Genomic DNA, 14,340 nt, shown 5'->3' on the forward strand with positions numbered 1-14,340 from the left:
AAGCATCTTGAACTTCAGATTTTTTAGTGTCTTGTTGAGATCTCGAAGATCTAGAATGGGGCACCACTTGCCGTTGGGTTTTTTGACAACGAAATACCAGGAGTAAACTCCCTGAACTCTCTCGGCCACCAGGACCAATTCTATAGCCCCTTTTTGTAGCATAAGCACCACTTCTTGTTGTAATATTTGAAGATGGGGTTGCGCCGAAAACACAGGTGGAATGTGCGGTGGCATGCTTTTGAACTGCAAAGAGTGGCTTAGTTTCACTGTGTCTAATACCCACCGGTCTGATGTTATCTTCGACACGGCGAGACACTCTGCCTCCCAGGACGTCCTGAAGCTCGTCATTGCTGGGTCTTTGACTGCTTGTCCTTCGTGGACGATGAATAACCTCTTCTTCTCCTTGAAGCTTGATAGTCTCGTCCACTTCGAGCAGTTTGGGTAGCTCGCCTATAGCCTTGAGAGGAGTACAATGGCCTACTGAAGCCCCGATCCCTGGATGACACAAATCAGAAATTTCCTGATGCCCCTCTAAAGGGACGAAAAGAACTAAAACTTCTGCCACTCTGAAGGGCTGCAAGAGAGCGTGCTGGGTCCGAGTCTTCTTTCATGCCTTTTAAGGCCTCGTCTACTTTTTCCCCAAATAATTGTTCCCCTTCAAAAGGCATATCGAGCACTTCATATTGTACTTCTGGTCGAAAGTTTGTGCATTTGAGCCATGCTTGCCTCCTCAAAACCACTCCATTATTTATTTTTTAAAACCTGATTCTGCCAGGTCTACAGCGATGTTTATTGAGTGGTTTGAAGCCTCTTCCCCCTCACGCACCAGCAACATAGCAGATTTTCTGTGCTCGTCCGGTAGATGTTCCAGTATGGGGGCTAAACGATGCCACATCTCTCTGTCGTATCTCGCCATAATAGCTAGAGAGTTGGCTGTCTTGACCGTTGTTGCTCCCACCGACACTACCTTCTTGCCAAAGGCATCTTCCTCCTGGTCTCATTGTCCGGGGGGGTTGTACATTTATGTTGTGACCTCGCCTTTCTTGCTGCAGCTGCCGATACCACCGATTCCGGAGAAGGTTGAGAAGACAAACATTTTGGAGTAGACTCCAGAGCTTTACATTTCTTTTCCAGTCTACCTTTAGTCGCCGGCTCCGAAAACGGGTGGCACATGGTTTGTAACCCCTCTTGCCATACGTGATCTAAAATGGGGACCGAAAACACCGACTTCCTCCTCTTTCCCATGTGATCAAACAAGAAACAGTCTTTCTTTTCTTCCTCCTGGGCCAGGCGAAACTCGGTACATGCCTTACCCATCATTGTGTGGAAGGAACCAATGTCATCCGGCGGTGATGGTTGAGCTGGACTTCTTGGAGCTTCCATCTCAGCCTCCGACTCCCATGTCGGGTCTCTTGAAGGGTATGATGATATGTTTGAGAAAGACTCTCCTTGTTCCGACTCGGACTCTGGTAATTCCCCTTCCTCTGGGTGTGAGTGTGGAGGATGTTCATCAACCAGAAGGGCTGTTGGTACCCTAGCCATTGACCGGGGGGCAGGACCTGGCTCGTCGTCGGCTGGCGTAGCATGTACCACTGCTGGAGCACCAACTTGAGGCATCTTCGTGTCCAATGGGCTCGATAAAGTCTGTAATGTGGACAATACCTGCAAGGACAACACCGCGTGGGGATTGAGTAAAGGCGTTGTAACCGGGATACTTCGCCCACTCTAGACCGTCAACGAACTGACCCCCTGTAATCCAAGCTCTGTTGGCCCAACCACCGGTTCACGGTCATCTTCTATGGATCATATGGAACAGGCCGCCTCCTGTTGCAACAGGGTCTCTGGTAAGATCGGATCGTACACCACCGGCTGCCAGCCTTCCAGAGGGGCCACCGTCGACGATGCCAACCTCTCAACAGTCATCGTTGTCGCCTGAATCAACGGAGCTACTGTAGGAATGCCCTGCCTTGATGGTAATGAGGGCGTCGACGATCGAACTCCCGTCGACGACAATGGTGGTTGTGGCGCAGAATCCTGAGGCGTTCCCGCCTTTTTTGAGCTTGACTTATGCTTCGACGAATCTCGACTCGAGGATGACCTATGATGGTCACCTGAAGAGGTCTTTAACAGGTATTTTCTCTCCTTTTTTGACGAGGAGGAAGACGACAAAGCTTTTGTTTTTGATGACGATTCCCTCGTAGAATGTTTCTCAGAGGAATTTTTCTCCGTCGAACGTGACTTCTTCGCCGGAGCTTGCAGATACAGAGTGGCAGGAGACCTACGGAGATTTAGCTCTCGAGGCCAAATTATGTGTAGAGCCTACCTCCGAGGGAGGGTACGCTACCGCTCCGTCATTCAGCCACGTCACCAGCCGTCTATTTCGGTCTTTCAGGGTCTTCTGCGAGAGGCCTTTGCAAATTTCACAATTGTCCGCCGAATGATGAGGACGGAGACAATACAGACAGTCCATATGTCCATCTCCTTCGTTCACCTTTTTGAATCCGCATGTAACACACGGACGGAATAACGCCTTCCCAGACATTGGGAAAGAAAACAAAAAAAAATCCACCTTGTAAAATAGCAGATGACACAGGGTGATCCCACTACTTTGGAAGACGGTTGAAATCTGAAGGGAGCCGCAGGGCGGGGATATTTATACGCCTACGTCCTATTGGGGCAGGCGTAAGAGGCCCAAAACGACGTAGATAGGACACAAAAGTGTCGACATTTTTTCCTATGGAAAACGTCTTTATAAATGTACCGAGGGTTCCCAGCCTGACGATGGGGAATATTCTAAGCATGTGAATCCATGAAAGATCCAATGCTGGAGAAGAAGGTTTTTTCTGGTAAAAAAGGTTCTGTCTCCCATCCCTTCGAAGGGACGCCCATGCAGGATCGAGGAAAGGGGACGGGACATAAGAGTATTATACGCACCTGACTGCCATCACAGTTCCCCACACGGATAAAAGGCGGAGCACGAAAGTACACTCTGAGCAAGGCCAAACGCACAAAGAAACAGCTATTCTGAGATAGCAGTTTAAAACGAGGAGAAAGACGACGAGATCAAGGAGGGAATTCCCTTTCTCCTTTCCAATGCAGAACCATGACTTTCAAGAAGCCTCAAGGAAAAGAAACATAATACCAGGAATTGCAGCTGATGAATGGTGAAGCGTGAGTCAAAGGTACACAGGGCCCTCCCGCACTACTAGCTAGGGCGGGGAGAAGTGATTGGCACTGTGGTACGGTCCTTGACTCCGACAGCAAAGCAATGCCAATGAGTTCAGCACAGCCGGTGAGTTGGAGAAACTGATAGCAGACCGGACTGTGCTGTGCTCAAGGTTGCAAGTGGCAACATTGCATGAAGAAAGAGAACTGGTATATAATTGACCTTTGTGAAACCAAAATCGGTACCATATACAGAGCGGTGCGGTGCCACGTGGGTGCTCACTCGAGGGTCTCTGTTTGGTGCCCCCACCCCCTTGAGCAGGGAGGAATTATTGAACTATGAAATCTAAGTGGTCCTGCAGCGGGTTACGTTGAATCCTGTGCACATTCAAAAGTCTTGGATTGTCTGTAAACTGAAATGGATCTGAGCCCGGCTGAGGTGGACCCTGGGTGAACAACATCTGAGAAGTTTGTTGTGGCAAATGTGAACCCGACTGAGGGATGGCCTGCGAACTAGGGTGAACAGTAACACACCCGAGAAGATTGCACTGACAAATGTGAACCCAACTGAGGGATGCTTACAAATTGAAGTTGGTCTGAACCCTACTGCGGGGGGCTAAGGGTGAAAGAAGGATCGGAGCCCGACTGAGGGGGATCCAGGGTAAAAAGTAAATTGCCCGACATGAATATTGAGAAAGGAACTTTTCTTTATTGTTTATTGGTCATCAGGCCCTCTGAGGCAAGAGACTTTGCACTAAAGAGACGTGGGCACAGAAGGCCCTGAAGTTGATGAAAGGAACTGTGACCTTATGCCGGATAAGCCCAGGAGTGTGCTGTGCTCAAGTGACCCGTCTTGTCCCGTGCTAAACACTCAGGAAAGGGAGGCCCCGGCCTAAATATCCTGACTTATCATTTTGTGAACACTTCTTTCTTTTTGTGAATATTATCCCACACTATTATGTAGCATAGTAGTAAGGATTGGCAATAGTTATTTATTTTTTTTTAGTATAGGCCCTTTTTATTTTAATGGACTCCACGAGGACTGTATTATTATTTTGTGGTCGTAGCTTGCTCCCATCTTAGATTTAGGTTTAGATAGGCGTTTTCTCAACCCTGATAAAGTTCAATAAACACTCTTGAACTGTGATCCTTTGTGTCTGTCTTACTTTGATCCCATGCATTCCTTACAGCGGATACTGTGTTTTGTCCCAATGTACCTCATCCCCAATCCTTCTTCTCTTTCTAACACATCTGGGATGATATCTCCTGTCGTTCTCAAAGACCAGAGGACATGTTGAACAATATCCCATATCCACTTCTGGGGCAGGGGTTCCCTCCTGAAAGGAGTATGTGGAATACTGTGTCTTAACTAAAAGGCATCCCAGCTCCAATCCCCAAGGACCCTCCATCCAGGTGGTTCTCCCTCCCCCCTCCTAGGGGTAGGATCCAAAATCAACGGCCTTTCTCTGGCCACCTGTATAGAGGATCCAAGGGGAGTAGTTATTAGAATACCCTCAGGTTTCTCACAGCACCTAGCAAGAGGCTGCAAGTCTTCTTTGGCTAACAGAAACTTCATCATTCCATATAAACAGTTCATAGCAACACACTGCTATGCTTTGTTTGCACAAATTAAACAACATCTACGTGTTTCTTACCTTTATTAGCAAAGAGCAATCTTTGAGGATGTGGACACGTTACAAATTAAAAATATGCTAGGTCTAGAGGCATCTGTGTTAGCAATAAACAAGATGTTGCAACCATGATCCTCTCTCAATGAATTATTTCCTTTTCTATAAAAAGAAAAAGAGAACACATCTCCCCCTGTTATTTTATATTTAATTGTGTATTTACAACTAGCCAAAAGTACCCGTACTCCGCACAGGCTCTGCAGACAGACATGATAACGCTCCTCAATTGTTGAAAATCAATGATCCTATAGGTTGCTTTTCCGAGTCGCTTATCGCTTGATTTACTTTTGCACTCTGAAGTAAACTGCAATGAAAATGGGCGTGTGGCTGGCTGACATACTCCAGGAGCAGACGTGGAGGGGAGGTGAGAGTCGTCATGCTGCAGCATACTGGGACCTTATGTGCGCTCTCCTCACCTGTCACCTCACCCTGGCACGGTGGTGCGTTGCTGTGAAAATATCTCAGAAACGGTGCATCCTAGGGCCTTGAAACGTGGGTTGACACACTTAAAACTAGCTTCGTCCGGTCCTTCTACGACCACATAAATGTTTCACCGATTTCAGCAACCATCTCATGTGCGAAGGGGCTGAAATCTGGGCAAACGGGTGGGGTGTCCAAATGTCATGTAGCCAGTAATGTCCGGAGGGTCCTAACAGGTAACTATGCAAAATGTGTTTCAAATTGGTGGAATGGTGTGGAATTGTATAAGGAACAAACTAACAGATTTTCTGCTTCATATATATATAGAGAGAGATACGAGTAGTACTTCTGAGCTAGTGATTTTTTTTGTGTATTGTATTTTTTGCACTAAGCAATATTAAAGCAATTTGAAATAATGTAATGACGCGAAGATTCTATAAATATGAGAGAGATCGGTGACAGAAAGTTACTTTGAACGTTATTATGGAACCAAAATGAATAATAATTGCCCAAGAAACATTTGTGATTACTGTTTAGAACAAAACGTCTACTTCATAAAATGGAGTTGCCAAGATGCAATCAGTTCTAAGCAGGAAGTTTATGTGTTTGATTTTCATGCTTAAAAACAGACTGGAAGCGAAACTGGGCACTTTAAATACTGTTGCATAATTAATTTGCAATATTGTGATGCTGCATTCTTCCAAAATATTAAGTTCTGTTATGTGCTGAATTTAATATTGTTACAATGTATTAATGCAATTAAGCTGACAGCGGAAAGAGCACTAGCCTATTGGAAAAAAAGTGAACGAATAATCTCAAAAGCTTACCACAAGAAAAAAAATATTACTCCAATTTGCTACCATATTTCCTTTTAAATGTTAACTCAATGAGCAAATATACATGTTTCTGACCTAGAAAAATCTATTTGAAATGAAATTAAAATATTTGGTAGGCGACACACACTGTAGAAGTTTAACTTAACATATTTTTATAGATTTATCAAGCGCATTTGTAAAATGGAAACCACACATGCTGGGCAAGTACAATCTAGATCAGGGGGTCTGTTACCTTTGGCTCCGCAGATATTTTGGATTACAACTCGCATCATAGTTCATTGAGAGGGATCATGGGAGTTGTAGTTCAAAACATATGGCGATCCAGCGATTGCAGACCCGTGATTTAGGTCCTCCAAACATCACATTGACTGCAGACCTGATCTTTGGCTGAATTAATTACTCAAACAAACACCTATTCGCCAACCAGAACTCAAGCTTTGACAGTAATCTCTAATAGAGGTTTACACACATACCTGGAAGGGCAGTGATGAAGTCCCTCTGCAGCATGGGCCTTAAGTAAGAGTTTATATGTCCATGCTGATAGTGGCACATTCGGGCGATCAGATGTTCTACAAAGGCTACTTGATCAGATTCTGACCACTGTTCAAAAAACTTCACACACAGATACTTCTCCTTCTCAAAGTTTGCAGGTAGTTTTCTCTGCTTGGGCAGAATCATGCTAGTAGTGCCATCGGCAAGTACTGTCTGTAAGAGATACAAAGTACAAGAAGTTGACATTCAGATCTGCAGCCACATCAATTTTGGAAAGACAGCTGTTTCACAACAGGAATACAAATCATTTAAACACAAATTGCTTCAGTCAGTCTATTGCCGCTGTTGCTTGGCACTCTAACACAAGGCACAGAAATAATGGCAAAAAATAAAAGGTTAATAAATGAATGGGTGTTTTCTTCATGTTACAATTAAATTCTATACTATCCTACTTAAGTTAGAGGCATTTAGAAATGGTTTCTACAAAATGAATTACTAAGTACAACCAGTACTGTCAAAAACAGTCGTTTTGGCATTCGTAAAAAGAAAATGCTTAATGCATTTCCAGACTTGCCATCGATTGGCTGGGCACTCGTTACTCGTACTGTTTGGCAGGAATTAGCAAAGTATCGATCAGTGGTAAAGCGTTTGTCTTGGAATCAAGACAACGCATGCATTCACCAGGTATTGCCATGATATCCTTATGGGGCCACATCATGATGCTAGTCCGGCTGCCACATGGCTTGGTGGTACAAACAGCATTGGGAGATATTGCCATTAAATATCCAGATACTCAGACCATTTGTCAGGTATAGCAGTCAAATGACAAGATACTTACACCATACGCCAGGATTTGCCATCAAATGCTCAGGTAACAGAACCATGTGCAAGGACCTGCATTAAATACCCAATAAGTCATCATTTTGCAAGCATTGGAATTGTATGCCTGGAATTTGCATAGCACAACCAAGTACCCCAGTTATTTTCAAGGAAATACAGTGGCATTCTGTGAGAAACCTGAAGGTGTCTCCCCCGGGGATCTGTCATCCAGGTGGTCATCGCTATTGGATCCAGTTCCTGGGGGTGGACCAGTGAGTGAGGATCACCTGGATGAGGGGTGCTTGGGGAGTGTGAGACCGACAGGTGAGACGCGTTATGCCCCTTCCTTTAACACCTTTTCCCCACCCTCTCATATAGGAAATTCCAAATCACTGCCCCACCTCCCTTCTCCAACACAAACACATTCGGAAACACAAAGGACAACGGACTAACACTAGAGCCATTTACCTGACATGTCCCAATAAAAGGGTCAGGCAAAGTCAGGCAACTGATCAGAATCGCACACACCCGACTGTCCTTTCCCTTCCCCACAGGGATAAAAGGTGGAGCCAGAGAGCACAGTACGAGCAAGGCGAGCATGGCAGACATCACGACGAGACGGCTATGCACGTGCAGCAGTTCAAACAAAGGAGAAAGGCAGCAGGAATCGAGAGGGTGGCAAGGAGAGAAGTGATCTTGCCCTTTTCGTCCCAGACCCGCAGAACCTATGTGGAAGAGAGCTTAAGACTACGAACAATAGCACAAGTGGCTTGCACCAGATGTCAGTGGTGCACAGCCAGTTTACGCCGATAAGCAGGAACGAGGGAGGCTCCTGCACCCGTGGTGCCGGCCTTTACTCCAGGAAAGCCAAAAGCCAAGCGGTTCATCACAGCTGGTGAGTCGAGGGGAAATCGATAAGAACTGGGCTGTGTTGAATGGGAAGTACAAAGTGGCAAGTTTGAACCATGTTTGATGAACTGTGTAAAGAACTGTAAAAAGTGTTAAGGGTAGGCCAGTTGCAGGGGGAAAACCGGCACCATGTTGGTGCTAATTCAAGACACTCTGGTCAATCCCCATCTGAGCAAAACTACGGGTACCATAAGGCTGTAGGAGAGTCGCTGGAAAAGGTCAAAGTGGTCATACGGGAGGACTAGTAAAATCCCTGTGCAATCGAAGACTTTGATCTACAAACCAAGGGAAAGAAAGGGTAGTGAATCCCACAGTGAGAAGAAACAAGGGAAGCGAATCGCAAGAGGGGCAAAGTCTAAAGTCCCAAGAAACAGTGTTTTTGGAACCGTTTAAAAAGACATTAAGATTTTGTGAAATATGATATGAGAAGGGTCAGCGCCCAGAAGAGAGGGACCCACGGGTGATCCCGTCGCCCAGCAAACATTGGAAACGCACTTTCATTTGTTAAAGGAATGTTTGTTCTTGTTATATTAACACATCAGGCCCCGAAGGCAAGAGACTTTCTAAGGAAACAAGACTTGGCCATCAACGGTCCTGAGAACTGCCATTGGAACAGTCGTCTCGTGCTGGAGCAGCCCGAGACTGTGCTTTGCTCCAAGCTCCAATCTTACCCAGTGTCCAAAACGTGGGGAAGGGAATCCCAGGCTACCGCATACTGACATATTATTTGAGAACACTTCTTTCTTTTCTAGAGAACTATCCGACACCCCTTTTTTGTATAAGTTGTGAGGATTGGCAAGAGGTTTCTTAGTATAGGCCTTTTGATTTGACACAACACCACTAGGACTGCCTTATTTTGCATTTGATGGTTGACGCTTGCTGCAAGCTTAGATTTAGGTTAGATTAGGCATTTTTCCACCCTGCATACAGCATTTCATTGTTCAATAAACACCCTTGAACTGTGATCCCTTATGTTGTCTTACTTGTTGTCACCATGAGTTCCTCACAATTCCCAGGTACTCCTATCATATGCCTGGTATTGTTCGCACATAACAGGCAGTGTCCTATTTGCATTTATATCGGCCTTGCTTGCCATTATTTGCACAGGTACTCACACAATGATGTTATTTATTGTCATGATATGTACTGTAAACATTAACCAGGGGCTGGTGTAATACGCCCAGGTACTGACACCCAGCTAGTGATATCTTTACAGATCTACTCTGCTCATTTGTCGGGTTTTATCATCATATTCACAGGTACTCTCCTCATGTGCTATGTTTTGTCATCAAATGCCCAGCTAGACAAAGATCATATGCCAGGATTCACCATAAAATGCGTAAGTAGTTAAACATTTTGCCAGGCCTTGCCATCATTTTTCCACATCCTCACACAATTTGGCAGGTTTCGCCCACAAATGATCAGCTATTCACATCGTTGCCCAGGTATCCATCAAATGCCTAGGTGTAAGGACGAACAGGAGAAAACACACAGTGGAAGAGCAAGAATATTGTGCTTACTTCCCAAAGCTATAAGATAGGGGGGGTAGAGGAGTGAGGTGTGCTTGTTCTCCCACACCCCACCTGAATAGAAAGCAGCAAAGAACGACAATGTGTAGTCTAGTGGTTCTGCACGAGTGCTTGGAACTCTGGGATGCAGGAACAGCATACCAAAAATAACTAACTGGTGCTTTTTTACTCATCTCACAGTCCTCTTACGCTAGACCCCGGTCACAGGGCTTGCCACCTTAGAAGTCACTTAAAAAATAAATTACCTGGAGTGTAAAAACAGCAGTGTAAGGATCCGGGAATGCCATTGTCAACAGGCCAGCCGAGCAACTCAAACGAACATAAGAAGACCTAAAAGCTGGCCCTGCAATGGGTCAGTGATTATAAGATCATAACGCTCCCATTTTCATGTTGGTTTGGATACCTGAACGTCTACATTTTGTTTTATGAATGTTGAGGGCAAAGAACATTATCCATGAGTGCAGAATTATAAGTTTCAGAATCTTTGAAAATTGGCTAAGACTGGGCAGAAATAGGTTCGATATATGTGGAACTGGCTTATGGGACATAAGCTTCATGCAATGCCAATACATAAACTTAGAAGTGGCAGCAGTAGAGACATGAAACAAAATATGCTGTATGTCTTGGAATTGAAGTAGTGTGACAACATGCTCCAACTTCCCAAACCTCGGCTGCTACAATGGGCATCCGGAAAGATTACTGAAGCTCACGAAGAGGCCAGGATTGCTGCGAAGGCAGACGAGAGGCATCACCGGACAGAAAGAGAGGGCAGGAAATGAAATAGCCACCCAGGGACACCAGAGAGTTAGACACGCAGCAGCCCCTGAGAGATGACAGAGCATGGAACATGCAGAGGTTGTTCAGCCAGTCAAACAAACTTTTATTCGGCATCAAAAATCCTTTTAAGTATAAAACAAATGGATTAAAAGACAAAATAATCATGAAATATATATTATATAAAAGATTACACTGCCAATTATTCTAAAATACAAATAATAATAAAATACCTTCAATACAACAATGCATTTGGGAATTTCATACAGCTATGGTAGTTATATACAACAGATTTAGAATCCTGGATAGTAAAATCAAATGGTACAAATCAACAATTCCCAATATTGAAAACCCATATGGGGGAGGGGGAGTCAAACTATAGAAAGTTAGAAAGTAGAGGTTAAGAGAGATGTTCTGGATATTCTCCATCGTTAGGGGTTTTATGATCTTTCCTGTGGGGAGAGTATTGTTTGCAGCCCTATAGGAAGAGATCATATGCAATACACCATGCCGCGTTCCTAGAATATCTTAGATTAACTATATGAGAACATCTTCAGTATTCATCGCGATTTGGTTGGGGTTTTTGTTTCAGGGCCCTCGTTCTTTTTAACCATGACCTGCCCCCCGTGAGTATCTGTGTGCCCCCCTCCTGCCCCCCGTGAGTATCTATGTGCCCCTCCTGCCCCCCCTGCCCCCCGTGAGTATCTGTGTGCCCCCCTCCTGCCCCCCGTGAGTATCTATGTGCCCCTCCTGCCCCCCCTGCCCCCCGTGAGTATCTGTGTGCCCCCCTCCTGCCCCCCGTGAGTATCTATGTGCCCCCCTGCCCCCGTGAGTATCTGTGTGCCCCTCCTGCCCCCCCTGCCCCCCGTGAGTATCTGTGTGCCCCCCTGCCCCCCGTGAGTATCTGTGTGCCCCCCACCTGCCCCCGTGAGTATCTGTGTGCCCCCCCCTGCCCCCCGTGAGTATCTGTGTGCCCCCCTCCTGCCCCCTGTGAGTATCTGTGTGGCCCCCCTCTGCCCCCCCTGCCCCCCGTGAGTATCTGTGTGCCCCCCTCTGCCCCCCGTGAGTATCTGTGTGCCCCCCCTCTGCCCCCCTGCCCCCGTGAGTATCTGTGTGCCCCCCCTGCCCCCCGTGAGTGTCTGTTTGCCCCCCCTGAGATTCTGTTTGTCCCCCGTGAGTATCTGTGTGCCCTCACCCTGCTTGCCCCCCTCTTACTCTGCGCTCCACCCCCTCCTCATTTCCGTCCTCTTCAACTTCCCTCCTACTCCCCCCTCTTAGACTTCCGCCTCCTAGCACTTACTCCTATCATCTGTTCCGTGACTCTTGATAGCAGCTTGTCTGTCCCCCCCCTTTTTGTTCTCCCCCTCCCCTACTTTTCAATTTGTCACTGACTTTTTGCTCAGTAGCGTGTCTTGTTCTCCTTCCCCCCTCCGTCCACTTGCCCCCCCACCCACCCCGCCTCTTGTTACCACCTGCACTGCGTAAATTGTCGTCAGACTTAGTAATGTTACTGCTTGCTCTGTTTTCCTTCCTTTCCATCACCCCTTGCCTTACTTGTTCTATGCACTTGCACTATCAGAAATGTCGACAGGCCTATTATGATAGTTATTTTCACATTCTGTATTGTTTCAAGGACTTTTGCTGAATGTAACTGTATTTTCCTATGTCCCCTCCCTCCTTGAAGTGCTTTGAAACACATTGTGTATAGGCGCTATATAAATAAACTATCATATCATATAATATCATATGTGTGTATCACCCCGATGCAAAGACAACATGGGGCCGCATAGACGGTCTTAAAAATTGCATGGCTTTGCCTGTCCGGCGAATCCCTGCTTCCCTCAGGACGGGTTTCAAATAGGAGCGTCTCAAGTTTAATGTCATGCGCCAGATTGACAGGTAACGTGTCATGGTTTCCCTTGCTGTGCCGCAAATGTGGCACGCCCCTAACCCAGAGTCAGACCATGATTGTGTAAAAGATGCTGTTTACAGTATCCCTAATCTCAGCCGTATTTACAAAGGTTGTTTATAGGGTGAGGTGATCTTATCCAAAATTGGTGTTCAACCCAAACGTCGTTCTGGGCAATTTATGATGCACGGTTTTTTCTTGTAGCTGGTCTTTTGCTCTCAATCTTGCGTTTGTTTTCAATGTATTGACACCCAGGCCTATACGGTCTGCTAGGCTGTCCTATGAATCCCCTACTCCTAAATCAAAAAAGACTTCTTCACATGTGTGACCCATTCTAAGCTTTATCCCCCATCCAGTGACATTATGTGGATTAGGGCATCTCGGCATGTCTCTAGGCACACCGTTTTCCAGAGTCTTTCCTAATATAAGGTGGGCTTAAGTGCAACCAGATCACCAATCGGGGTGACATCCACCCCCAGATAAACTAGTGCTGTAGGAGCGTTATAATGACCAATTCTTTCAAGATCTTATGTTCTAGTATATCCAACTTGCCTACGTTGGCGTGACCCCATAACTCTGAACCATAGATGGATGCAGCAGCGCCTGCTTCTTGTGTAGGTCCAGTGCCAGTGAAACTGTGCCACTGCCATGGTTAATAAAAAAGAATTTGGTAGCCCCACTGTAATCTGGTGATATACACTCTGGAGAGTGATGCCGGACTTGGGTACTTGCTCTGTCCATCCACCTGAATCTTGGAACCTGATACCCAGGTATTCAAAATGTTTAACCTGCTCCAGTCTCATGTTGTTCACTTCAATTAATAGAGGGCTGTGTTTTGTAAATTGTGATTTATAAAGCATAACCTTTGATTTCTCTGTATTAAGATCTAGCCTTGAGTGCTGAATGGGCCCAGATCAGGACAGAGGCACAGGGGTGCCCCCACACATCACCTGGGGAGACTACACAAGCCCAGCGCTTCAAATTGAGGATAGAGAGGCCAACTAACCGATTCCACTAACAATTTCCCCTTTTTCATTCACCTCTCAAACTGCAAACCAAACACAACCACAGACCTACAGCACAACAAACCACACAAACTTCACTACATTGCCACAACAAAACAAAAAACACACAGACTCGCACAACAGTACACGACGACTACCGGCCGCAAACACCCTAGGCCCAGCCAACGGACCACCGGGCTGAGGCTGCCAACAGCACAACACTGCTCTCTTGCACTTTTCCAGCTTCCTCCCACTAACTCACCCCCCCTTCCTCGTTCAGAGCCGCCAGGGGACCACTCCAGTGGTGATAGTGTGCGGTGCAAATGTCCTTTAACATTAACATGTAACTCCTTACTTTTGGTCATAAAGACTTACAGTGTCTTTTATACATCTTGGGAAATGGTGGTCAGGATGACCACATCATCAGCATAGAATAATGCCGGATATAGCTCCATCTTTGGACAGTCATGGCAATCCCTTGAAGCTGTTGTTGCCTTTATTTCTTTTTTATTATTTATTTGTTTCTCCTCTGTTCCGCACCTGACACTTCTCCCCTCTTCCGTCCCATGCCTCTTCCATGCACTTTTCCCTGTTTCCGTCCCATGCACTTGCACGTTCTCAATGTCACTGGGCTTAGTAAGATCGTTGTTTTTTTCTCCCCTGTTACCCTCCCTTGCCTTTTTGCGCTCTCTACGATCGTGATATAAATAAAATATCAATTCAATTCAATATACCTATGATTTCCTGGATGTATATACAGAAGAGCATGGGTGCCAAAACGTACCCCTGTCTCAC

General features: G+C 45.9%; 1 protein-coding gene across 2 annotated transcripts in view; it reads right to left on the reverse strand.

Moving 5' to 3' along the window:
- Positions 1 to 14,340, reverse strand: part of BTRC (beta-transducin repeat containing E3 ubiquitin protein ligase) — a 2,926,431-nt gene that overhangs the window by 1,368,132 nt on the left and 1,543,959 nt on the right. For both annotated transcript variants that reach the window (XM_069611642.1, XM_069611641.1), the window contains one exon: positions 6,583 to 6,814. In XM_069611642.1, coding sequence (XP_069467743.1) covers positions 6,583 to 6,814 — 232 coding nt within the window. The remainder of the gene's footprint in view (positions 1 to 6,582; positions 6,815 to 14,340) is intronic.

This window comes from Ambystoma mexicanum, chromosome 8, assembly GCF_040938575.1.
Source record: "Ambystoma mexicanum isolate Mex_15411 chromosome 8, UKY_AmexF1_1, whole genome shotgun sequence".
NCBI classification, from domain to species: domain Eukaryota; kingdom Metazoa; phylum Chordata; class Amphibia; order Caudata; family Ambystomatidae; genus Ambystoma; species Ambystoma mexicanum.